Source organism: Cynocephalus volans, chromosome 4, assembly GCF_027409185.1.
Source record: "Cynocephalus volans isolate mCynVol1 chromosome 4, mCynVol1.pri, whole genome shotgun sequence".
NCBI classification, from domain to species: Eukaryota; Metazoa; Chordata; class Mammalia; order Dermoptera; family Cynocephalidae; genus Cynocephalus; species Cynocephalus volans.
Genome location: NC_084463.1, coordinates 163,713,703 through 163,740,262, shown reverse-complemented (window position 1 = coordinate 163,740,262; position 26,560 = coordinate 163,713,703). Strand labels below are relative to the sequence as shown.

General features: G+C 55.5%; 1 protein-coding gene across 7 annotated transcripts in view; it reads right to left on the bottom strand.

Moving 5' to 3' along the window:
* TPCN2 (two pore segment channel 2) overlaps positions 1–26,560 on the bottom strand; it is a 79,886-nt gene that overhangs the window by 33,006 nt on the left and 20,320 nt on the right. For 3 of the 7 annotated variants that reach the window (XM_063093626.1, XM_063093627.1, XM_063093628.1), the window contains exons 14-25: positions 25,523–25,642; positions 25,346–25,405; positions 23,408–23,536; positions 22,577–22,626; positions 20,948–21,047; positions 19,271–19,342; positions 17,862–17,938; positions 17,291–17,372; positions 17,116–17,198; positions 16,479–16,560; positions 16,046–16,140; positions 14,742–15,419 (exon numbers count right to left, since the gene is read on the bottom strand). In XM_063093626.1, coding sequence (XP_062949696.1) covers positions 15,341–15,419; positions 16,046–16,140; positions 16,479–16,560; positions 17,116–17,198; positions 17,291–17,372; positions 17,862–17,938; positions 19,271–19,342; positions 20,948–21,047; positions 22,577–22,626; positions 23,408–23,536; positions 25,346–25,405; positions 25,523–25,642 — 1,029 coding nt within the window. In that variant the 3' untranslated portion in view covers positions 14,742–15,340. Of the gene's footprint in view, positions 1–14,741; positions 15,420–16,045; positions 16,141–16,478; positions 16,561–17,115; positions 17,199–17,290; positions 17,373–17,861; positions 17,939–19,270; positions 19,343–20,947; positions 21,048–22,576; positions 22,627–23,407; positions 23,537–25,345; positions 25,406–25,522; positions 25,643–26,560 lie in introns of those variants that run through there. The other 4 variants (XM_063093630.1, XM_063093631.1, XM_063093633.1 and 1 more) reach the window with 4 other exon arrangements.

Below are 26,560 nucleotides of genomic sequence, written 5' to 3'. Positions count from 1 at the left end.
GGTGGGGAGGGGGGTCCAGAATGTTCTGCACCTTGGTTGCCTCCTCTATAAGATAGAAATGAGCGTGCAGGAGCGTGCAGGGCATGCTTACACACAGTGTTCCCGCTGTGGCCAAGGGTCCCCCAGGGCCTACTCTGACGCTGGCTCAGCACTCAGAGGTCTATTTGACCACTTTCCCGAGGTCGTGGGTTTAGGCCCCCTTTGCCGTCCTCCTCGTCAATGTCCATGGAGCACAGTATGGCCAGCCATGCCAACCTTGCACCCCAGAGAGGGCACACTCACCCCCACCCCTGGCTGCTCAGAGGCACAGCAGGAGGCCGTGGGGCTGGGCACAGGCCAGGCATCCATTTATCCCTCCATCCGTCTGTTCAGTCAGCAGGTACTTACTGAGCACCAACCATGTGCCAGGCACTTCTCTGGGCACTGGGGACTCAGCAATGAATTACATAGCGTGCCCTCGAGGAAGTGATGTTCTAGGAAGGGTGCACACAACAGTAACTCCAATACCTACCATGCCGGACGGCAGAAAACGCCACAGAGATCGAGTGAGGTGGGGGGCGGGGGAGGGTCCCCGGGACTGATGGAGCTGCCTACACCCAAGGAACGGTGCGGGCTGGGGGTCATGCTGAAGAGACGCGGGGTGGCACCAACCTCGGCCACTACCTGGTGTGTCTGGGCCTCGGCTTCCCACCTCAGTCCTCCCCACCCTGCCCACTTCCAGGGCTGTGGAGTTCAAGGGGGCCTGTCCAGCTCAGCCCCACCTGCAAAGTGGGGTCCTCCTCACACACCCCGGCTGGCAGTCTGCTGCATCCTGGGGTACAGACCCTCTTTTCTTTGCCCTGACAAAGCCTGCAGATGGTTTTTCCTAAGCATGCAGCTGATCTTGGGTAAGGGGTAACTGGGGGAGCCCACCTGAGACCGAGATGTCTGTGGAAATAAAGTCAAGTGAATTGAATATCCACAGACGTGCAAGACCTTTCAAGCCACAACAGATCGCCCAGGGCAGATCTCCCCCAATCACCCAGATTCTCTCTGTAGGTGTCAGGTGCGGGGGACCTCACATGCCCAGGGGGACCAAAGTGCACCCACCCAGGCAGAAGGGGGTCTGAGCTGCCTCCACCATGGCTGGAAGGCACGGGGTCACTGCAGGCCCTCCCAAAGGGTCCCTGAGCCCCCAGAGGGCCCAGCTCTGCCTGCACCACAGGCAGCCAGCTGGGTTCGTGGTGGGAGCAGCGGCCCCTCATCCACCCACTCCCCACTAAGAGGCAGGCTGCTCTCCATCCCACAGCTTAGAGTTCCCACCACACAGATTCGCCCGTGTCCCTCGGGCCACTTAAGCTAGTGATGAGCCTGCGCTCATGGAGACCAGAGGCTGTGATGCCCAGACAGCGTTCCCAGCACAGGCCTTGGGTCAAGAAAGGCTGTCAGGAGGAGGAGACGCCATAGCAGTGAAGGAAGGGAAGAAAGTTCCAGACTGGGATAACTGCCCCTGCCCTTTCCAGCCTGGCACTGGGGCTGGGGAGGCCCAGAGGGGACAGGCCAGGCTGGTCCACCGGGTCGTCTGCCACTGGAGTTCTGCTGCCCTCCGCTGGCCCACCCAGGTACTGCATGTGCACTGTGGCACCGTCTCCAGGTGCACCCCTCCTACCTGGCCCTCTACCTGGCCCTGCCTCTGGACGCACAGGGCCTCTGTCTCCAGCTCTCATCTGCACGCAAATCACCTCTGGGTCCCCAAGCCCACTGCCAGCAGGGGCAGTAGGAAGAACTTGCATTTCCTGCCATTAAAGCTGACTCCATGGGAGTCTCATGGGTTTACAAGGTTCTAGTGACACCAGCCTGCTGCAGGCCCAGCTGGGACCAGCTCGGGCAACAGCACCTGCCCTGGGCTGCAAGGTGCTGCTTCCCTGGTGTACACCTCAAAGGGTAGCAACCTTACCCCTGAGACAAGGTATCAGGTCCCAGCATCTGAGGGCAGACCCAGGGAGAGGGGGCGGTGCCCAGAGGGGAAAGAGGTGTCTTGCAGCCCTACGGGGCTGCTGAGATTTAGCACCGCAGAGAGTGACACACAGCAAGGCCCCCAGACCTGTAGCGTGGGCATCACCTGGGAGCACGTTGTACATGCAGATCCGTCCCTCTCCCTTCAGCATCAACAGCAGGTGTGGCCAGACTCGCTCAGTATCTGCCATCACTAGGAAACATCAGGCACTCTACAAAGCACTTTCCATGTGCATCGGCTCCTTTCTGTCCCAACAACACTAGGAGTCACATCCATCCCATCACACACACCAGGAACCCGAGGCCAGTGGAGAGAAGGGCCCAGCACAGAGCCCGTCCCCACAGAGCTCGGGTCAGATCCATGCCTGTGTGACTTCCAGGCCTGCCTCAACCCCCAGTGCTCTGCTGCAGATTAACAACACTGCCAGTCAGGCACAGGCCTCTCCCAAGTTCTCCCAGACCACTGCAGCTTATGGGCCATACATACCCAAGGTGGCTGACAGCCCCACAGGTGGCCAGAAGGCTCCCCAGCATGACCCAGCCACATGTCTGGCCCTGAACCCCACCTGTGGGCCCAGAGCAGGTTGTCTTCCCAGGTGCCACGATCCATGCGAAGTTCCCACCGAGCACCCCCTGCCCAGCTGGTGTCCCCAGCCCAGGCCCAAGCATGACAAATCACCACAAACTGAACCACGGGGATTCATTCATTCTCTCACAGGTCTGGAGGCCGGAAGTCCAAAACCAAGGTGCAGCAGGGCCACGCTCCGTCTGGGGGCACCAGGGGAGGGTCCATCTGTGTCTCAGTTTCTGGGGCCACAGGTGTTCCTTGGCTTGTGGCCACATCACTCCAGCCTCTGCCTCCATCTTCACGTGGCCTCCTCTTCCATGTGTGTTCTCTTCTCTCATAAATTTAGGGCCCTCCCTAAATCCAGGATGACCTCATCTCAAGATCCTTACATTAATTACACCTGCAAAGACCCTATTTCCAAATAAGGTCACATTCAAAGTATTAGGGGTGTATCAGTCCATTTTTGTTGCTTATAACAAAATAACAAAATACCTGCAACTGGGTGTTTTATAAGGAAAACTAAATTTATCGCTTACAGTTTCTGAGGCTGGGAAGTCCAAAGTCCATCTGGTGGTGGTGACAGTGACCCAGGGGTCTCACATTGCAAGATGTTGGAAGCAGAGAGAGCAAGAGAGAGAGAAAGAAAGACTCTCCTCTTTTAAAGTCCTCAGAGCCACACCCCTGACCACCATTTTTAATCCATTCACTACTGCACAGTCCTACAATCCAATCACCTCTTCAAGGCTCCACCTTTCAGTTACCAAAACAGCATTTCCCACCCTCTTAACAGTCACAGTGGGGGCTAAGTTTCTAATACATAAAACTTGGGGGACACGATTTAAGCTTCAGTGAGTTTTGGGGGGGCCTAATTCAACCTACTCCAGGGAGTCAGGACCTGGGCGCACCTTTCTGTCCGCTACAGGGGTACTCAGCGTGGGGAGCGCAGCACTCCCTGGTTCTCAGAGCATCAGCACCAGGAACTGGTTAGAAACGGACTCCCAGGCCCACCTCCCCAGAACTGCTGAATCAGAAACTCTGGGGTGGGGCCCAGCAACCTGTTCTAAGCCCCCCAGGGGTGCCACTGGAATGATACCAGAAAAAGTCCCTTTCTACCCTCATATCTTTCTACCCTCATATCTTTCTACCCTCTGTATCTCAGCTGTGACTGGAAAGGGTGCCACACTTCCTGGCTCGTTTGTGGGTACTGAGGAGTTCTGGGCGCTCTCAGGCCCACTCCCGACTGCGACATTAGGGGGATAGGCTCAGTGGTGGAGCAGACTGAAAAGGCAGTGAGTCAGGGACCGGGGCTATCCTGATAGGGGAGTCAGAGCAGGCTGGGCCAATCCCCCCAGCACAGCCAGAACTGGATCTCAGCTCCTTCCAACATCCTGACACAGTGAAGAGTCAAGAGCCCTGTTTTGAAATCAATGGGAGATTCTATGGTTTGGGGACCTGTGAACTTGGGGTAGGAACCACACCGTTGGCACTCAGTGTGGACACAAGCCACAAATCAGAGTCATGTCAATGGGCCTCTGACCTGTCACCAGAAGACATCACAGGAACCTTCAGATCACGCGACTGCCACTGCCGGTATCTTGAAACATTTCCACTCGTGGCTACTTTGAAATTGCACATATGTTAATTATTCTATCACACGGTGGGGCTTTTTAATATTCTGTTAACCCTTCTTCAATGTAATTGTTTTCTTTGCATCTGCATATATTTTAGGCTGTGGTTTAAAGATCATTCTGAGAAGGGACCATGGATCCCGCAGACACCCAAAGGGCTGCGAACCTTAACTCTGACCCTCACCCTCTGTCCAATCAGAATTTTCTAGTTTAAAGAAACTCACACCTATGGGGCCGGCCCGTGGCTCACTCGGGGGAGTGCGGTGCTGATAACACCAAGGCCGTGGTTCAGATCCCTCTATAGGGATGGCCGGTTCGCTCTGACAAAGGGTTAAAAACCACTTACCGGTCATCTTTAAAAGAAAAAGAAAAGAAACTCATACCTATTGTTTGCACAACTGGGGTCGGGTGTGAAGGGAGGGGCAGGTGTTTGTCCATTTCTTTATTTTATTTTTTTTTAAAGAAAGATGACCAGTAAGGGGATCTTAACCCTTGACTTGGTGTTGTCAGCACCACGCTCTCCCAAGTGAGCGAACCGGCCATCCCTATATAGGATCTGAACCCGCAGCCTTGGTGTTATCAGCACCGCACTCTCCCGAGTGAGCCACGGGCCGGCCCCTGTCCATTTCTTTAAACATTTTGTCTTTCTCACTGTTCTCAAAGTTCAGTGTGGGATGGTTTAAAATACTGAAAAGCACAGTAAAAGGGGAAGTCCCCGCGGACCTGCCCTCGGGGGAAGCCCAGCAGCTCTGCACACTGCCAGTTCTGCTTCTGTGCAAACACACCCGCAGCAGGATTTAAAACTGTTTCCACCAGAACACGAGACATGCGACATCCCAAGGCAGGAGTCCTTTGGGCATAAAAAGAATATACAAAGGAAATAGATAAAAACCAGCTCCTCAATTCTTAAGCCCCCACCCACTTGAGTCTATAGAACATCCAAAGGGACGGAGAAGGTGGGGTTTGAGCTTAAGGCTGTGGCTGCCCCGACCTGCCCACACCAAGCCTAGCGATGGGGCTCAGGGTCACTTGGAAGGCTGACTTGTACCCCTCATTTGGGAACAGCAGGCCAGCAGTATGGGGGTGGCCAAGGGGAGGCCCGTGGCAGGGGCAGCGCCTCCAGCCTCCAGCCAACAGGGAATGGACCTTTGAGGCTCCCCCAGGGCCAGGTGGGGGTCACGGGGGAGGGAGAGGACGTTGGGATGGACCATTTTAAGTCCTGTCCAAAGGCACCTCTGGGAGTTCAAGAGTCTCCAGCAGCGAGGCTCGTCCCTGAGGACAGTAGGGCACCCATGTCAGGGAGGTGCTAGGCCAGTAGGAAAGACCCAAAAGAGGAGCCACCAACCAACCCGGAGCCCCAGAGTCCACTTTCAACATATGCCACCTTCATCTGCCAGGAAAGAGGCCTTTTGCCTGTGATCTCCTCTCTGGCCAGTGCCTCTGTCGGCAAATCTGAAAGGAAGAGGTGCAGGGAGAGAGGGAGGCAGTGACCCCATCCCAGGACTCGGGTCCCAAAGGAGTTACCACGAGTCCTGCCTTCCACACCAGTGCCTCTGTCGGCAAATCTGAAAGGAAGAGGTGCAGGGAGAGAGGGAGGCAGTGACCCCATCCCAGGACTCGGGTCCCAAAGGAGTTACCGCGAGTCCTGCCTTCCACCCACTTCTCCCCACCGTGCCTGTGCTTCCTTGTCTGAAACGGGAGGGAGCCCGGCCTGCACTGAGGCCCCTCGGGGCACATACACCAGCAGGGCCACCATGCATGGCCTGGCTTCCTCCTTCACAGGTGGTGCTGTCAGGCGTCCTGTCTGCAGTGACCCTCGCCAGCCCCTCTCTCCATCCCTCCATCTGTGTGTGTCCCTGTCTCTCTCTCCCTGTCCCCCTGACCCCCTTCACTCTGATGAAGCTTCTGTGCCAGGGGAGAGGGGAGGAGAGATGAGCGTACGCCCTTCCTCCATCCTGAACAGAAAGTCTTTAGCGTTTCCCCTTCACACGTCTTCCTTTTTTCCTTCTTATATGAGTGGTGGGACACTTTATGAAAACTTCCAGAACTGACTGATGCTGGGTAGCAGCCTCTGCCAGGCCAAGCTCCGCCAGGCCAAGCATGCCTCCACCAGGAGGCCCTGGCTACCGCCGTGCCCTGGCTACCACCGTGGGCTTCCAGGGCCTGGTGAGGAGCGGGACTCAACAGCAACAAAACCAGTGCCTCCTCTGGCAGAAACCTTTTCCCTTTTCCCAAAGGCTGCCGGGAAGCTCCAGGCTGGCCTGGGGAGTGATCGTGGGTCTCAGGCTGCACATCCAGCTTCTTCCTCCTCCTGGCCCAGCCTTCCCTGTTTTCGTCCCACTGGTCCATCAGTGTAAGCATGTAAGCCCCGCGTGCCCACTCATAGCAGCCCCCAATAAATGTTTGTAGAGCGGATGCTGCAGCGTGGGCCTAAGGCACCTACTCTTTCTGGCATTAGGTGGCATGAATATCTACAAACCCATCCACGCACACGTGTTCCCTGAGCACCAGCCACACAACAAGCCCCTCCAGGGCCTGGGGACAGAGGAATGAATGGAAACACCTTCTGCCTCTCAGAGCAAGTGGAGGGGTTCAGCGGAGGGGGCACGGGGGCTCAGAGCTGAGGGGCAGGGCACCCCGTTAGGGAAGAATCAGTCCCCCGGAGGCTGGGACCCGATCTCTGCCCTCTTCACGCTCAGGGGCTCTTGTGGGCATCCTTGCCCCTGGGATGAAGGGGTCCAGCCAGGGTTTCCAAGTTCGGTCGTGCAGTTTGCACACAGACCCTGAGTCAGAGACCTGGTGTGTGTTGGGGGCGGGGGGAAATGCTCTGCCTGGACCCTGCCAGCTGAGCCACGTGTCCCACCAAGGTGGCAGAGGGGACCACTGCAGAACCGAGGCACCCCCGCCTTCCCGATTCCTCTGCCCAGGGGGACCGTGTGGGTCATCCGTGTGGGTCACCCACAGAGGGGCCCTTCTGTAACCGCCCCTCCCAAAGGTTGCTTTTTTTAAATTCACGGACAGCAGCTGTGGGTGCTCATTACATATTTGCTGAAAGAAAACACACAAGGAAAGGAAAGGAAAAAAAAGGAAAGGAGGGCGGGAGGGCGGGCAGGTGGGCAGTGAATGCTGCCCAGATCAGCTGTGCTGCACACGCAGGCGCCGACCAGCAGCAGCAGTGCTGGCTGGGAACTTATTAGGAATGCAGATTCTCAGGCCGCTGGCTCATCTAAAGCAGAAGCTGTGGGGTGGGGCACAATCGTCTGTGTCATACAAGTCCTCCCCCAGGGGGTCCAATGCACTCAGGTCGACGAGGTGCTAGCAGGACATGTGCGGGGCACTCAGTGGGCACCAGGCTTCGGAAATGAGTGCGGCACAATTGTGGACGCTGGTGTCGCGGGCTTCTGTCTACCGTGCACGTAAACGTGCCACCAGCTGTGATTAAAAGCTAAGGCCACACCCTGCGGGGCCACAAGACAGGTAGGCAGGTAGGCAGGTCTGGCACACCTGGCGGCAGGTGTTACTGGAGCCCAGACCCAGGCATGGATTAGCCAACTGCTGTCGGAACCAGGAAGGCAGCCAGGCCCGCCCAGGGCCCCCCCCCAGGTGTGGTACCCCCACCCTGTCAAGGCTCTGGTTGAATTAGCCAGAAGAATAGATCGCCCCTCCCCAAACATGATTAGAGGGCCAGGCGTCACCATGCAGAAGTCTGCCCTCACACTGTCCCCACCGGCTGCTGGCCACTTTGATGTGAAGGCGTTGTCTGAGCCCCACAGCTCCTTTAATTTTTAAGAGCAGTGCGGTGTGCCCAAGTTCCACTTGTTTCATGTTTTGTGTGTGTGTGTGTGTGTGTGTGTGTTTTAAAGCAAGGAATTGTTCTAACCTTTTAAATAGAACCACCAATTATCTCAGAGGCAGGAAACCCAATCCAGGCTGTTCTGGTGAAAGGGAAGATTCCTCCTGCTGTGCCAAGCGGGCAGAGACCACATGAAAGGCCCCAGACCCATTTGCTAAGACCCTGCTCCGAGGTCCCAGCGACAGATTGGGCATGGGGCCTGGACCCTGTCCAGCATCCTGCACCGGGCAGGGCATGCATGAGGGAGTCCGGGAGAGGACCTGCGGCACACACCCCCGCGGATGACGCTGTGCCTGCGGGGCTGGCAGAAGCCTCTGCTCTGGCCAGCCCTGCGCTTGATCCCTGGGGGCAGAGGACCTCCCAGCCCAGCCCAGCCCAGCCCACCGCGCTGCCCCTCATGCTGAGCCTCCTGCCACCACAGGTCAACGTGCCATCAGCTCTGGCCAGACCCCCTGGCCTCATCCACAAGTGCAGGCGCCCTGCCTCTGCTCACAGCCAAGCAATTCACCCTCTCAGTCCAGCCTCACCGTCTTGCTCACTGCGTCCTGCATCTTGCCTATCAGCGCACACAATGACCCCCTTTGAAAACCCAAGACAAAACCCTCCAGCAGCCACCTCTACTCTGCTGCTCCCCTTTGTAACAAAGTTCCTTGCCGAGGCCACCCATACTCATGTCTTCAGTTCCTCTCCTCTCGTCCTCCTTGCTATTTTAATATGTGGCACACGCAAAACGATATATGTAACATAGGTGCAAATTACAAGGTTACATCACATCACTACCGTGAGCCCCACCCAGCCCCAGGACAGGAACATCACACAGAACTCACACATCTCCGGACGTTCCTTCCCATCCTGTCCGTCTCCCCAAGCGGTTGCCACCTCCCCGGACCGTAGGCTTATCATTCTCTTGCGCTTTATTTTTAAGTAATCTTGCACCGGTGTATGCACACCTGTATAATAGTTTAACTTTGGTTCTGAATTCTACATAACATTTTGCTGTGTGGAGACTTCTAGAAGTTGCTTTTTTCTCCCAACACTTTCTAAGATCCCTTCGTGCAGCTGTTTGTAGCTGGAGTTCATCCGCACTTGCTGCTGTGCAACGTGCCATTGTGTGGACAAACATCAGTGCACATGTGCATTCTGTCGAGGACATCTAAGTTGTGTTTGCTCGTGGTCCTACCACCACCCCGAGGAACATGCTCCCACCTGCCCCCTGCTGCAATGGGCAGGGGCTTCCCTTGAGAATGTGTCCCACAAGATTGCTGTTAATAAGCCGTGTCATACACAACTACAACAAACAATGCCAATTATTTTCCAAAGAGGTTTTATCAATTTAGATTTCCTGCAAGAATACACGAAGTCCAAACAGTTCAGACTGCCAGGCCGCTTCCATTTGCCAGTCCAGCGAGAGGGACGCACGACGCCTGCGGTCTTCCTCCGCTCGTTCCTAATTGCTAGCAAGGTCTTTCCACCAAACTGTGCAACTCGAGGGTTTGCTTTTCTGTGAAAAGCCGGTTCCAGGTCACGTTTCCTCTTGCTTCTCTTTCTTACTAATTTGTAGGAGCTCTTGATATGGTCTAGATCTAAGTTCTTCATCAGCTGTATCTTACAAATATCTTCCCCCAGTTTGTCGCTTGCCTGCCTACTTCATGCATCTTTTAAAGAAAGGAGGCCCTAAATATATGGAGTTTATCGATGCCTTATTTTCTACAGTGTCTTCTAAATGTTCAATTTGCTTTTCACACATAGGTTCTTAATCCAGCCAGGATGCACTTTTGCGTCAGATGTGGGATGGGGACCTCTTTTCCACTCTCTTCCCACCTGGATCGGAACTGCCAGCACTGTTTACTGGGTAACCCCTGCCTTCCTCACCAGCTCTCTGTTCTACACTAAAGTCCTACACACGTGCGGGCCGTTTCTAGGTTCTCTGTTCCACTGGCTGATTTGTCCCTGCTTCAACATCATGCTGTCTTGGTGACTGTGTCTTCACAGCGAGTCAGGACGCTGGGAACACAATCCCCCAATCTCATCCTTCCACGGGAAGGACTTAGCTATTCTCGTTTCTGCACTCCTGTAAATTTTTCAATCAGCTTATCAAACTTTGTGGAGGAAATGGCACTATGTTTAGAATCATAATGCATCTATGGATTAATTTAGGGAGACTGACATTTTTGCAATATCAACTCTTTCTGCCCATGAAGATAGGAAAATTCTGTGGTGGACAGAATTCTAAGGAGGCCCCACTGACCCTCACCCCATAAAATCTCCTCCCACTGGGTGTGGGCGGAACCTGTGACTATGATGTCACTCTGGGGCTTGGGTTGTTATGTGGCTTTAAGAATCGGCGTTATCCTGGTGGGCCCAGCCTAATTGGGTGAAACTTTAAAAGGCACTGGGCTCTTCCTGGAGAAGAGATAAACAGGGTGAGGTGGTTCGATGGGAGGCAGCTTCTCTGTTGCTGACTTTGAAGATGAGGAAACCAGGTGGTAAAGAACGTGGTAGATCCTAAGAGCAGCCCCTGCTGACAACCAGCAACAAACCGGGGACATCAGTTCTGCAACTAAACTGAGCCAACAATCTGAATGGCCCTGAAGCAGATTCTTCCCCAGAGCCTCCAGAAGGAACGCAGCCCGGCCCGCACCTTGACTTCACCCCCTGGGCCATGCTGGACTTCTGCCCACGAGGGAGAAGCGTGGGGAGCTACGGAGCTTGTGGCGATCTGTCACACGGCAAAAGACAATATATTCCTCATTATTCGAATCTACAAGAGTGAATTTAAAAGAAGCTTTATAGTTTTCCGTATATAAGCCTTCAACATCTTTTGTTCAATTTATTTGGGGGGATCTTAAGGATTTTTACTCTTATTTAAATGGTATCTTTTTTTTAATGGTATCTTTCAAACGATAATTTATTACAGTTTACCACTAGTATTGAGAAAAGCAATTGATTTCAGTGTAATCATCTAATAGCAAGCCCTTTTAATGAATTCTTACTACCGCACTTTTATAATGTTGGCTTTTCTATATAGACAATCTTACTATTTGTGAATAAAGAGTTTCTTCTATTTTTATTCACTTATTTATTGAGTCTTAATGAGCTGACCAGAGTCTCCTGCAGAATGCAGATTTTACCGTTCCTAATTTTAAAGGACCCGACAGCAATATCTCCTCATTTAGAAAGCTGTTTATTGGAGGTGTGGTAGGACGGCATCCACATGGAGGGACACAGAGAGGTACAGGGAGTCAGAGCCAGGGTCGCTGAGGAGACCTCTCTGTGGGGAGGAGGTGGCAGCGATGGGGGGCTGGTTCTATACAGGGGGAAATATACAATAAATAAATGCATTAAGGAAAATGAGGACCGTTCAGAGCAAGGGCCTTACAACTCTGGAGAGAAAACTAGAATGCACCCTGTGGTGTTGGGCTGAAACGGGAGGTACTGGTGTGACACTGGGGTTGTCAGCAGCTTAGACACAGAGCGAGCTAGGTCCACAGCAACCCCGACAGCAGGGAGCAGACCTCACTCCCGCTTCTTGGCTCCTCAGAGAAATGCTTGTTCCTCAAGGAAGGGAGTGGGGAAGGCACAAAGTGAGGCTGGAGCGTCTTTTTTGCACCCAAGTAAAGACACTTTCAAAAGATGGCAGATGCACGGCAAAGGACACAAAACCTAAAGGAAGCGGCTCCCACTAGCCAAATATGGACAATTTGAGCATCAAAATAAGAATAGTAACAGACAGAGCAACCAGTATGCTGTAGAAACAGTCAGACACAGTAACCCATTGGATAAAAGAAGAAACCATGATCCACACAGGTTAAAGCCCGGATGGAGAGAGAGGAGTGGGAGGGAAAAAGTAAAGGAACTTTGAGGAATGGGATATTTACATGACTTTAAAGCGCCTCCCCGCTCATTCATCAGCAAGGCGGTGGAGAAACTACCAGGCTCCACCTCAGCCACGTGACAAGAGCGAGTACCAGCCCGGGACCAAGTGAAATCGTGCCACCTGATGGGACAGGACGGCTGTGACATTCCTGCACAAAATGCAGAACCTGAATCTAATAATGAGGAAACCTCACACAGACCCAGGTTGGGAACCATTCTACAAACAAAATCACTTGCTTACCTTCCAAAGAGTGGAGGTCATCAATGCCCAGGAAGACTGAGCAACTGTCCAGGGAGATTAACTGACATGGCCACAAAGCCACACGGGATTTGGACGCTGCCCCAGGGCACACGGAGCATGGGGATGGGGTCTGCGCGGCAGACGGCAGGGACCCATCGGCGTCAGCTGCTCAAGCTTTCACGGGCTCTGTGGCTCTGACGGAAGGTGTCCTTGTTCACTGGAAACTCTCCCCAAAGCACCAAAGGTGAAGGGGTCAGAACCACGACAGACTCTCAAGTGATTCCAGAAGAAATTTTTGCCATACTTGCCACTTTTCTGCACATTTGCAGTTGCTTCTATATTATCATTGCTGCTGTTATTATTACTGAACATAAGCAAAAACAAGCCTGTGATCTTTGCCCTAGACCTGCTCCCAGTCTCAGTCCCGGCCACTCTGTCCCTAGGGCCACTCCCCTCGTGCTGGGTGGGAGCCAACAGGTGGGCTTCCACACCTCCATGGGAAAGCAGAGGACAGAACTTGTGTCCTGCCTATAGCAGCAGCCCCGCCAGGGCCTGGCCCTTTCCCAGACTTAGTGGTAAAAACAGGCCCTGACAGGGCACCAGGCCAGGTGGGGAACTTGCCAGGGAGGCTCTAGGCTGCTGGTGCCCAAAGCTGGGTGGTGTGAGGTGAGACCCTCCCCCAAGGAGACTGCAGTACTGGCTGGGCCATATGAGGCCTCTCAGGCAGGCAGGGGCTTTGGTGCTGCCCAGGTCCCCTTGCTGATCACATCCACTCCCCCGACTTGCAAACACCCAGACCATCCATGACAGACCCAAAGCTCTGCTTCTCTTTGGCACTTGCACCCCCAAGCCCAAGGTCCAGGCCACAGACACCCACCCCACCCCACCCGTGTGTCCCTCTGCTGTCCTAACTGGCCTGCCCTCCCACGGGGAGCCAATCCCCTTCCTTTCACCCCTGGGCCTGCACCCCAGGTCCACTGGGGCCAGCTGCCTCCATCCCTGCTTTCTGGCGACACCCGCCAGCCTGGTGCCCTCTTCATCAGTGCAGCCAAGCCCAAGCTCAGCCGTGTCAAACTCAGCCCCAGCTCTCACTCAGAGGCCATTTGAAACTGACAGAAGGAACATGAGCTTTGGTTACCTCCTCCCAAGGGAAGAGCAAACTCTCTGACCAGTGCTGCCTCCCAGAGCCCAGCACAGAAATGATCTGCTGCATGACAATAAAAATCGGACGGCACTTCTTTGCACAAAAGCCATGAAACCAGAACAAAGGTTGGACCTGTGGAGTCAGAGCTGGGACGTGCACAAAAGGACCAAGAGCACAGACATACCCAACGTGCCCATCCCTTAGAACAAAACTCATTCCAAGGTGAGGACAACCCTGCAACCCAGACAGGTAAGCTGCGCTCTGGCCTTAGATCTCAGGGGACCTGTGAGATGCCCAAAGGAAGCAGGCCTCGAGCTGGCTTGGGAAGAGCAATGAGTTGTTTCTGGGGGCCATGGGGGCCACTCTACATTTAAAACGAGGTCCGGGCCGAGCCCATGGCGCACTCGGGAGAGTGCGGCGCTGGGAGCGCGGCGACGCTCCCGCCGCGGGTTCGGATCCTATATAGGACTGGCTGAGTGCCGGTCACAAAAAAAAAAAAGACAAAAAAATATATATATATATATATAAAACGAGGTCCACTGAGCCCTATCCCACCACTAGATGGCGCCCAAGCTTCAGCAGAAAGTGGGTGGAGCTGTGGGACACAGCCCAGCCAGTGCTCACAGCAGCTGAGCAATGTGTCCCTTGTCCCCAGAGAAGTACCTGCTGCCGGGAGCGGGTGTGGTCTAGCCCACCGCTCCATGAGGCCTTCCCCACCCAAAACCAGCCTGCTAAGAAGGCAGCCTGCAGCGGGGGCAAGCGTGGGATTATCAGCCCCAAAGGCCCCCCAAACATAAGTGACGTCAGGTAAATGTCCAGGATTCCAAACAAGCTCCAGGATCCATCAGAAACTACAAGGTGCGTGGACATACAAAACGTTCACCAGCATTTACAAAACCCCAAGCACTGGGGTCTCAGAACACTTCAGAAGTGACTTTCTTCTAGTTAAACTTTCCAGACCAGCAGGGGGAGATGGGGAGGTCACTTCCCGCAGTGGAGTCCACACCCAGGCCCTCACTTTCCGTTCTGCGTCTACGGCACACACCACTGATCTGTCCCGCATTCTTCCCCATGAACATTCCACTCCTTCCCAACAGAGACCTCCAGGCACTGTACCGCCAGTCGCCTGACCAGCACTTGAACTGAGCAACCATTTGTCAATCTGGATCTAGGGTGGATCGAGTGACAATGTGACTTTCCATGCGTTGCTCACTGTCCCCACCTCCCCACCCCAGCCCCCTCTGCCACACACCCAGAGGACATGCACAGGAGGGCCACACTGGCTTATACATGCCTTTGTGCAAATTAGAAAAGGCGCCCTCACTGCAGGAGACAGCCCCGTGCCAGGACACACCCTTGCAGCCAGGTGCCCTTATGCAGTACACGGCCTAAACAACCAGACCTGGCAGCCCTGCTGCAGAGAAGAAGGACTATAGCTGTGCAAGAAATAAGACAATGCCACTCTTTGAAAGACTTGTTGATGAAAAGCACTGACATTCTGACCCATAAGAAACATACCCAATCACACTCACACAAACCACAGAATAATAAAACACGGTCGACGTTTCCTTCAGGTAAAACCACCAAAATCCCAAACTTAAAACCCTGGAAACTTGCCAGTTAACCTGTACAGGCCCATGTGGGCCTCTGGTCTCTGAAGGCCACCAGCAGCAAAGGCACCACAGAACTTGTATGGCACGAGGGAAGGCTGCTTTTCAGACTGTCAAAGGTCCCCATGAAGTCCCCCTCTTTCCTTATTTAAAAAAGTCTCACTGAAGCAGCTTATAAAAGAGAGTGGCACAGCACAGGGGCTGCCCTGAAGTGCCGGCATCTGTCCTGCAGAGGCTACAGGGAGAAGCTGGCAGCGAGGGCTCTTTTGGCCACAGCTCCTCATCCATGGCCTCCATGTGTCCCCAGCTCAGTGGCCTGTCAAGGAAACGTGTCTTCCTGCTTGGCCACAACCAGCTGCCTCTTCCACGAATGGCGTCCTCCAGCACCTCCATCCCGCCACCCCGGCCGGGAAGGCAGCCAGGTGTCACCTGCACAGCCGCAGGTGCAGATGACCACTCAGCCTCTCCACCAACTCTTCCTCCTTGGGCTCCTCTAGGATGTCCCTGTGGAACCGGGAGAAGGCGTGTAATGGGGAGAGAAAGGCACGTTCAGAAAAACAAGTGAGCAGAACTTATTGAAAAGCATTAGAAGTGCCTCCGTACAGGAGGTTCTCCCTGCAAAACCATCAGACATGTGCAAAAACGAGCGTGACAAAGACACAGGGACACGGGACTGAGAGCCAGCTTCAGATGGATGCAGCAGCTGTAAATGTCTATACGACATTCCTTGCGCTGGCTGGTAGGGCTGTGCAGAGGTCACTGCAGCAGCCCAGCAAGTGCTCGGGAACCGAGGCTGCCTCTGGGTGATTGTCACTTTTCTGTATTAGGAGAGGGACAATTTCAAAGTTGCCATGAGGAGAAATAGGTGCTGTTTCCTCAGGCCACCTGTTTCTAGCCAACAGGATCACCTGGAGACTAACAGAACCTGAAGGACCGTTCCTTAGACATGCTTGATCCAAGAGCAGGGCAGAATCCAGCCCCCCAAGGCAGGAGCAGAGGAAGCCCAGATCTCAGCCTCAGCTCTGCCTCTCTCTCCTGCTTGGCTGCAGCTCCGGGAAGAGGACGGGGCGGGTGGGGATGGCCGCTATTGGAGGGCCTGCCCGCGCCTCCTGCCCTCCCCACCCACGCACCTGAACATGAGCTCCACAGTCATCTGGTAGGTGGACTCCTGGGTCCCAGCAAGGGGCTGTAGGTGACCATGGGGATCCCACTTATTAAGGAAGTTCTGGCAAGTGGGAAGGAGGGAAAGGTGGCCAGTGACTGTGGGTGCTGGTGAAGTCAGCCCCACCCCTCCAGCTCCTCCATGAGCCCCAACTGCAGGGCGCAGAGAGACTGCCCGCTCCTGCCCAAGCTCCTCCTCCAGCCCTGGCGCCGGGGGCCTGAGAATGCCATGTGTCGAATGTCAGGAGCATCCCAAGGGGCCTCAGCAGCCAGGCCAGCAGTGCTGAGCCCCCTGGGAAGGACCCAGCCCAAACTCTTCCTTCAGAGGTACAGGCAGGCCCAGCCGGCAGCCTTAGGTCTGTGATTAGGAAGTTAGAAACTACAGGCAGGAATTTCTGATACCTCCAGAACCAGAGCCAGGAACAGATTGACCCAAATGACGGATGACACCAGCCACCACAACACAAAATAGATCTCCGACCACCTATGGAGACAGGGAGGCCCATGCCACACCATGAGCACAGGGGGATCATTCGACAGCACAGATAACTACCACTCGAGATGCATCCTGCCAGTGACTCCACAACACTGAGGACATTACTTTCCCCGTGTTAAAGGTGGTCAAACCCAGGCTCAGTTGAGTTGCCCAAGGTGGCCCGGTCACCGTGAGGTGGAGCAGGGATTCTAGCCCAGGACCATTGCTTAGGCTAGTCTGAGCTCTTCCAGCTCCAAGCTGAATTGTCCCATTTACTCAGCCTCCCAGGGCTCCCCCTCTCCCACGGAATTTGCCAGAAGCCCCCGCCCAACACATGGCAGGCCACTTGCTCCACCTACACACCTGCTTACACATAGGAGGTACAAACCCAGAGCCATCGGCTGCCACTCTGGATGCACAGGGGGAAGGGATGAGGCCACCAGGCCATCCTGGTCGAGGGGCCGCTCCCCAGGAGCCGCTCTATGGCACTCAGCACTCTGTGCCTGCAGGGGAGGACACCGCGCCTGCGCCCAGCATCGCCGCTGTCAGGGCAGGGTGACTCACCGGCCCGAGTAACGCTGAAACGCATCCAGGAACACCTGCCAGTTGTTCACCACCATCACGTTCCACAGAGTGATCAGGGCAGCCTGCAAGGGCAGCAGACCAAGGGTCCGCAAGGGTCCGGGAGGGGCAGGGACCTGGGGGAATGGGGGGTTGGGGGCAGTGGCGCAGGACTCACTGCAAAGTCGTCAAAGTTGTTGGCCCAGTACTCCAGCTGCTCAAAGCTTCCGCAGGGCACTGAGCCATTGCCAGGGGCCAGGCTGGGGGGACACAACACACCTGGGTCAGTGGTGAGGGCTCAGGCCCAGGCAAGCAGTCCCTGGCATAGCATGAACCCCCTCGGGCCCCTGGGCAATGGAGACCACGAGGCGGCAACAGCTCTGTAGCAGCCATGGGTGGGGTGCTCTTTGGGGCTCCAGGCTGCTGTCAGGCACCAGGTCCTGTGGCACTTTAACACCCCCACCCCACTGGTGTGCTCAGCCAATGAGCGGTACAGCAGGGAGCAGGATGCTCTGAACCCCAGGCTATGGGGGAAACGCCCCCTTGTAGACTCGGGCAAGGGCCTAGGAGAGGAGGGAAGGGAGCAGGAGGGGACAAAGGAACCGGGACAGCGTCCCTCCCTCCCACACCATGAGTGGCTTCTCCAGCAGGCAGGACAGGAGGAAGACCCCGCTGAGCCCACCAACACCTCCCGCCCCGCCTGGTGCCCCCAGAGATGTTCTCTCTGGTACCTGTAGACGCCACCTCACCTGCTGTTTCCAGAAGGGGCCACAATGGTGCCTCGAAATAAGTTGATCCCGATGATGGCGAACACATAGTACACCACCTGGAAGGCAGGGACCAAGGGCCTGCTCAGCGTGGCCCCCACACTCGTTCCGACAGAGCCTGCAGGCTGGGCTGGTGCTGGTGGGCAGGGCCCAGCCCAGTGCTGCCTCTGTGGTGGGCACTGCTGCTTCCAAACAGACAGCTGGCGTCCCCCAGGGTGGTGTGTTTCTGACACTCCCCAGGGAGCCCGGGGGCTGTGCTCCTGGCTACCCGCTCCTGGCTGCCAACCAGACCCCAGGAGCAGGAGGGGAAGGGAGATCAGGAGGGCAGAGCCGAGTGGGCAAGGAAGAGGGTGAGCAGCCCCCCGGCTCAGCCTCCACGCAGGACAGGCGGCGTGGTGAGCGGGCTCCCTGCTGGGCTCCACTGTGGACGGGGCCAGAGGGGGAGGAGAAACGACCCGGGGGAAGGACCTAGCCAGGCCCCCCCACACGCTCCCCACATCCACCAGGGGGTGTCTGAGGGCACAACTGGGCACCTGGTGGCCACACTCGGAAGACAGACTGCAGCCCATGCCTAGACCCCTCCTTAACACACCCCAGCGGGCAGGGCTAACCCAGGCCCCTTTCTGGGCCTCGACATCCCCTGCTGTGCAAGTCAAGGGTCCAGTCCAGGAGGCGGCACCTGCGCAAGGGTCTCTCACAGCATCTGCAGAGTCGCGCAGGCGCAGGCAGCATAGGCCGGAGCTCTGCGGGGCTCCCTGGGGACCTCCTCCCCACCACAGTGCTCCCCACCCTCCCCTTCACAAAAGGCATCAGTGGCAGCAGGCTTTCTGCAGCCGTGCCCACTGTCACCTTGACAGGGACTGCCCGGCCAGGGGCCTCTCCTGCCCAAGCTCAGACACTCAGCAGAGCCAACCAGCTCCTCAGCGGGAAGTTGGGCCCTAGGAACGGGGCCAGGGTCACATCAAGTGTTTGCTCAGCAAACGTGGTCATGAATTCTAAGGAGCAATGGCCAAAACCTCATCCTGGGGCTCCTGTGTGCTTTGGGGTCCCTGGGAGGTGAAATCTCGTTCCTCTTGAGTCTTTTTTCATTAATCTCTCAATGTGGCCCATGACTCAGAAAGCATGAGGGATTTAAAGTCACCAAGAGAGTCTCTGGCATGGGAAGCGTGGCCAGGGGGGCCACCAGCCACCCCAGCCCCAAGGACCTCTCTCTGGAACAAAGGGAGCTCTGGCTTCCTGCCCTGACCTTGAACTTCCCTCAATAACCTGCAGCGGCCCTAACCCAGGCACCCTCCTTCTATAGCAGTGAGCCAGCCCCGCCAGCCTCCAGAGCACTGCTCACAAGCACCCCCCAGCTCCCCGTCACCAGTCCCACCCCAAGGAGGACTCACCACCAGGATCCCACTGAATGCCCGCAGGTTCCGGATCAGGCCCAGGAGGGTGCTGGCCACCACAGCCATCGGCTGAAGATGGAGAAAGCACAGCCCTTAACCCTCCTGCCCCACCAAGGGGACACCAACCCTGCCCACTGCCCAGACCCTGACTGGAAAAGCAAGCCAGGGCAAGTGAATTACCACCAAGCCACGCACCCGCACACGCACTCCACAGCTACCATACATACCTATACACACCTGTACAACACCCACACACCTGTACACACCCCCACAGCCACCCCTACACACCTGTCCACACCCAGACTCTCCACATCCACCGATACACACCCTAACACCACATTCCCCACACACGCCTCACACTGGTGGACACACACCTGCACACACTCAGGTACCCCCACCCACCCAGCCCCAAGTGAGTGCTGAGCTCCAAGTCCTTTGGCAAAGCCCTCGTGTCTGGGAGCTCAAACCATGCTCTGCCTGCTGACCCTCTGAGGATGGGTGAGCTCCTACGTGGTCTAGCAGCACCAAAGAATGCAGATCTGGAGGAGGTCGGTCCGCCCCAGAAGTCAAGTCTGAGAAAGGGGGCCGCACAAGGCCAGCCAGAGAGGCCCAGACACACAGGTGGCTCTTCCCACACAACTGCACCCAGAAAACAGCCCAATCTACCCGCCCGACACACCAGAATAAAATCATACAGCTGAACACTAACAGGCAGAAACCATTAAGTGCATGTGTGTGTGCATGTGCATACAGTCGTGTGCATAGAGACGTGCATATGCATTCGTGTATGCACATGTGTATGTGATTACGTCTTCTGTATGTATGCATGTAGTTCATGTATGATACGTGCTTACATTTGTGACCACATGATAGTATGTACATGTATGAAATCACATGTGTATGATCACGTATGTAATTACGTGTGGCTGTGTGTGTGTGAGCGTGTGCATGCATGTATGAAGGCCCCAGCACAGTAGCCCCAACCTGCGTTCAGGACCCGAGCCACCTCTGCATGGGAAATACCGCTGGGCTAACGGGAAGCCACAGGTGGGACAGGTGCACAGCTCAGCAGAAGAATAAGCGTGGACAGAGAAGAGGCGTCTGATATCCTCGGGTTTCTTTTCTCCTGAAAACTTCTTAGGGAACTAGAGCCAGGACGGGCGAGCCTGGTCACCCCTGCCTCCCTCTCCCCTTCAAGGTGCTTGATCCTCCTCATGGGAATAGCAGGAGAAAACAAGGCTCGGAGATGGTCACGAGCCTCCCCAACCCTGCATTAAGGGACCTGGAAATGAGCTCCCTGGCCAGTCGTACCTCTGCCCCTCACCACTAGCAGCCACTGGGAGCACATGCGAGAGGCCTTTCCAGAAACCTCAAAAGACCGGGGAACTCCCTGGTCCCCAGGCTCCAGTCCCCACCCTTTCAGGTGCCAGGGCCCCATAGAGCACGTGGCTGCTCCCGCTCCCAGCCAGGCCCCGCTGTCCTCACCCAGCAACGCAAGGCGGGACGCTCTCACTTCCTCTTACCCCGCTCCAGCTGCACAGGATGCGGGAGAGGGCTGAGGGCGCACCCCAGGGGCCCAGATGAGGGGGACAGTCCTGGGTCCCTCCCTGTCCCAGGCCCTCAGACCTCTAACTGGATAGCCAGGTGAGCACAGGAGCCAGACACGCCACGCACCTTCATGTTGGGGATGATGCGCAGGAACCGGAACACAATGAGCATGTTCAGCAGTCGGGTCATGTCCCATAGTGACAGCAGGCCCAGCATCGGCGGCTTCCTGGAGAGACATGCAGGAGTCGGGTTGGGAGAGGCCCAGGATGCCAATGAGAAGAACACAAGGACATGGGTGGCCATGAGAGACAGACAGAGGCACAGAGAGGGCACCGTAGCCAACACCAAGCAGAAAAGCCCCAGCACGGCAGGAGGTCAGAGCCTGGGCCCTCCTGCTGTCCCAACTCCCATTGATTGCCCTGGCAGTCCCAGCCACACCAGCACCTTCCAGCACAGCCCCCACACTGGCAGCATCAGACGTCAGACCCTCCTTTACAAAGGAGACCACTGAGGTTCCAGATGCTGGGACTTGCCAGAGCTTAGGTCTCAGCAGACTGGGCGAGACCAGTCCCATGTCCCCTGACCCTGACCTATCCCTGTCCACTGATCCCATCCCCCAACTCCTGCCCGGTGACCCAGACCCCATCCCATGACCCTGACCCCTGACCTTGTCTCATCCCCTGACCCTATCCCCTGTCCCCATCCCTGCTCCACCCACCCCTTGGCATCAATCATGGCCTCTCTGTTGTCATTTCTACTTAAACCCATTCTCACCCAGAATGTCACCACCATGATTCCCCACGGCTACCGAGTCAGGCACTCATGCTGGGCCCAGCTGCCTGGTGCACAGTGTGCCAACCCTGCCTGTCCACCCAGGTAAACAGCTCTTGGGGCTTCCCAGGGAGGTGACTCTAAACGGCAAGAGCTTTTCAGTCCTATTGCCTGTCCCGAGCTGTTCCTAGGTGCTCCACTATCTAAAATGAAAGAAGTACAGACAGTGATGCCAAGAGACCAGACCTGACAAAGGTTCCACAGCCAGCACATGTGCCTGCTGGGGCCCTGTGCCCACCCCATTCCTGTTTCTGTGCCACACTCTGGGCCCAAATCACAGGCTCGCAGGAGCATTGCAGCACCAACCTGGTGCTGGGCAGAGCAACCTCACTGCACAGGATGGCACAAGGCCGCAAAGCACCCTGGGTTCCCTACCCTGCATCCCTCTGAGAGGTCAGAACTGGGGGAAGTGGGGCTCAAGCCATATCATAAAAGTTCAGTGAGCCCTGGGCCCCAGGCCCCCACCATTATGCAGGAGGTAAACTGATGCCCAGAGAGGGAGGTGGCAACCCAAGGCCACACTGCCGGGCGGGAGCTCAAACCTGGACGTTCCCACCAGCAGAGGGGCCCAGCCCGATCCCACTGATCACAGGTCACCCAGACCTGGGCATCTCTGCTGCTGGGCCCAGCACATCTGGGGCCACATGTCCCATCACAGTGCTAGGAGCAGCAGCCCAGAGGGAAAGCGTAACCGCCTCCCGCTGCAGCTGGAGTTCACCCACGATGTCCAGAGAGGACTCTGCGAGTGACGGGGGCTCTGCTCCCATGCGATGCTCAGCTGGCAGGGGCAGCACCCTGCTCAGCAATCACACAGCCTGCCCTACAGGGAGGCCCGGGACCTCGTGGGGCAGCTGAGACCCTCCCTGGGGAGCGCTGGGGGCACGTGTTTGCTGTAGCCTCCCTCGGTTTTCGTCAGTCACATACCAGCCTGGGTGTGGGAATCGGTACACAGCCAGAGTTGAGAGCTCCAAAACCTTTAATTACAAAAGAAAAGAAGGCATCGCTACAGCAACGCTAATCTGGGCAGCTTTTAAAGGAATTATAAAGCTCACGTCTAACGCTTTCTCCCCAAAACGGGCTTTCAGGGAGAATTCAGAGCTCTGCCCATGTCTCCTTGGGTTGGTTACAGATGTCAGGACTTCCTTCAGCTGGAAAGACACTCTGGCCTTGGGAACTGGGGGACAATGAAGGGCAGATGTGGGAGAAGGCACTTGGTCACATCCTCCTCACTCGTGTCCCAAGGGGCCCAGTGGCTCTAATTGGCCCCATGCGAGTCAATGTCGCTCTGCTACCGCCACTATGACACGTGCACACCAAGTGCGACCCCCACGCTCTCAATGTCTGGGGAAAGGAACATTTCCCAAGAACGCCCTGGGTTCCTGGGACCCAAAGGACCCTCAGTCTGCCCACGCTGAGGTCACGCTGTGATCAGCAGCATTAGATGCCGTACCTGGGGCTGGGTTCGCTGGTGACGGCTGCGAGTCCTCCCCGAGGGAGGCCCAGGAGTAACAGCCTGCCTCCCATGACACTCGGATGCAGCAGAAACCCAGCCTCCGGCAGCCCCCTGCTGGCCGCCTGCCAGGCCGCTTGGCTGGGGGCAGGTCGCCACGCCAGCCCTCGTCACTCAAGGCAGGAGCCCCACTTCCTACGGCCTGCCGGTACTCAGGGGGGCCTGAGATGGAACACAGCGCAACGCCACGGGGGGTTCACACACCCGCCAGGAGAGGCCGGGCCTCAGCCCATCTCAAACTTTACCAGCAAGACTACGGTGAGGAATCCATCAAACACGTTGCTGGGGTAGGACAGGTACCCTCGCAGGCCCAGAGCAAACACCTTGAGCAGCATCTCCAGCAGGTAGTACAGGATGAAGACACAATTGAGAATCTGGAAGGGCAGGAGACATGCCCAGCGTCAGAGCCCTGTGCTGCCGGTCCCACCCAGCCTCACCCCTGGCCACAGGGCCCACGCAGCCACTTGGTCATTTGGTCATCATCTTGGCCTATGGGGGGCCTGGGGCAGGGCCCCTCGAGTCCCATCCTATGCCAGCACAGGAGCTGGCTGTGGAGCAAGAAGCCCATCAGCTACATCCCCCTTCTCTTCCCACAACTCTGCTGCTCCTTCCCAGGCCCCCGCCCCTCATACATGGGGTATCCCTAGCACCCCATTCTTGCTCTGTACTCTGTACTCCCTTCTAGGGTGCCCTGTACACTAACAGGCACATCTGCACACCCCCAGGCCTCCCCGGGCCATCACAGTGATCTCTACCAATACACACTTGAGCTGGGGGCCCCCAGACAGAGACTCTCAGCTCACAGAAGCATCTTCCCAATCCCTGGAGAGGACGGTTGCTGGGGGCTCCTCATAAAAGGTGGTCTCAGACTACTGTGCCACTGCCTTTTTTGAAGACAGTAAGCAAAATATGGAGTAGCTCTTCCCTTAAAGGGGCCATGTGGGCCCCTCCCTCCCCTGTGTGCAGAGACCTGCAGGGGCAGGTGGAGCAGGGTGTGCTTTACTCAGCTGGCGCTACGGCCACCCCCCAGTTGTCCAGCCTAAATCCCACCTGTTCTCAGTCAACACTGTCAGAATCACAGCCCAAAGGAGACAGCTGCTAAAGACAGGAAGAGGAAACATTTCTGACCCTGCAACAGCAACAATTACAGACGGGCATAAATGATGCACGGTCACCCGAGACAAGCTTCGAGGGAACCCCCAAGTGGCATTCATCTGAACAAAGTACCTCACAAAAAATCAAAGCTCACCCCAGTGCTTAAAAAACTATCATTTAAAACAATAAAATACAGGTCAACTCTATCCAGTTTGACATTTATCAGGAATAAAAACCAGCCACCTCTGCAACATGTCATCCACAAAGAGGAAGCTGAATCCTTCTAATCTAATCCAGGAAAAAAGTACAACAAAATTAAGAAAATAAAAATTTACTTCCTTTAAGCATAAAGTAGAAGAATTCCAAAGACCACACTAGTAAAGCCATTTTTCCATGTTTGATGCTATGACAAAGTTCACTCTACATTCAATACACGTAACACTACGTGTCATTTTTTAATTTGACAAATCAACCTTTTTCTTACAAATTAAGAAAAATTACATGGCTTTCATCAACTTAATATCTCTCATAATATATTGCACTAAAATAAACTTTAAAATGCATCCTTTGTTATGTTATTGGCATAAAATAACATAGGGGTGGTGGTGCTATATCACTTAAAATCCAAAATGGAAATACTTTAACATCAGGAAAGGAGTTCACAATATTTTTTATATGGCTGGGAAAGAGCAAACAAGTAAAAGCTCAAATCTCAAAGCCAGACAGCCAGGAAGACCCCCAGGGTCATGCCTACTGCCCCTTTGGTGTCCTTTCTCTCCACGACCCTCTGCCATCCCCCTGGCACTGGGCTCGATCACCCCAGGCCTGTACCTATTGCTCCCGCTGCCTGCACCAGCCTCTCCCAGCACTCCCCATGGGCCCAGGGACCCCCTCCTCAGGCGCACCTCCTCCTCCAACACACCCCCCACTCCCACCCTCTGAACCTGAGCCACCCCATGACAACAGAAGACAGAATGATTCGCTCTGTATGAAGACAGCCCTGCCTCCCACCAGGCCCCCTTGCCCCCTTCTGATTCCCTCGTCCCCTGGCCAGGCTGACGGCCTGACAGTGCGACCTCAGAGCTTACCCCCAGGATGAAGTCATCACGGTCTTGAGGCAGCACGTCCGCATCCACCACCAGGAACACCTGCAAAGCCGGAGCACAGGGCAGCTCACTCACCTGGCAGGCACAGCACAGGGGACGGGCAAGCGCAGGCGGGAGAGCAACGGGGAGTGGGAAACACGGGGGCGGACCTTCACTCACACAAATGGACACCAGGTTTCCCAGGGCAATGACGTTCCCTAGGTAGTCAAAGTAGTGGTGGCCGAAGACCAACTGTGCACTCTGCAGAAACGGAGATTGGTACTGGGGCCTCGGCGGGTGCTGGAAGGAAAGACATGTGCTCAGAAACACATTCCAACAGGTGGCCGTGGCTATCGGAGCCCAAAAATGCCTGTACCCCCTTATTCTGGAATTCGGCTTTTTCCTACCTACTCTCAACTTACTTCTTATCCTAGTCTACCCAACCTCAAATGATAATCCCAAACACAGAAATAGCTTCATACACAACGATGTTCATGGCAGTGGTCTTTATATTACCGAAAGAGAGGTAAAAAGAACCTAAATGTCCATTGATGCTGTAAGTAAATCATGTTGTGATATTACACAGTCATCTTAAATGTATGTAAATATTGTCCACAACATGAAAAATGCTGTGTGAAAAAATACATATAAATGGCATGTTAACAGCCATGAAAACTTAGCACAGGACAAATGAACTCACACACTGTGAACAGGCAGGAGTGGGGAGCCACAGCAGACAATCTGGCAGGAACTACTAACATTAACACTCTCAGACCGAGCACTTTCAGAGCTCGGTGGCTTCCCTAGACGCTTCCATGTGTGCACAAGGACAGAGGCGCAAGATGGTGGCTGCAGCAACAGCGGGAACAAGCTAGACATTCCTCAGCGATGCGCCATGACACAGCAGTGGAGGAGCAGGAGACGGACCTGCACCTGCTGACCCACGCAGGAGCCACTGGCCGCATGTGGCTGTTGAAATTTTAGTTCAGTGAAATTAAACACCCAGCTCTTCAGAGGCAACAGCCACATTTTATGTGCCCAACAGCTGCATGTGAAGAGCTGCCACTGCATCAGACAGGCAGAGAGAACAGTGCGTCCCCACAAGACATCCCACACGAAAACGGGAAGATCTGCAAGATGCTGTGGAGTGGAAACCACAACGCCTCATTTATACGTCAAAGAAAAACAATGCAAGTGTTTCTTCAGGTGCACGCATAT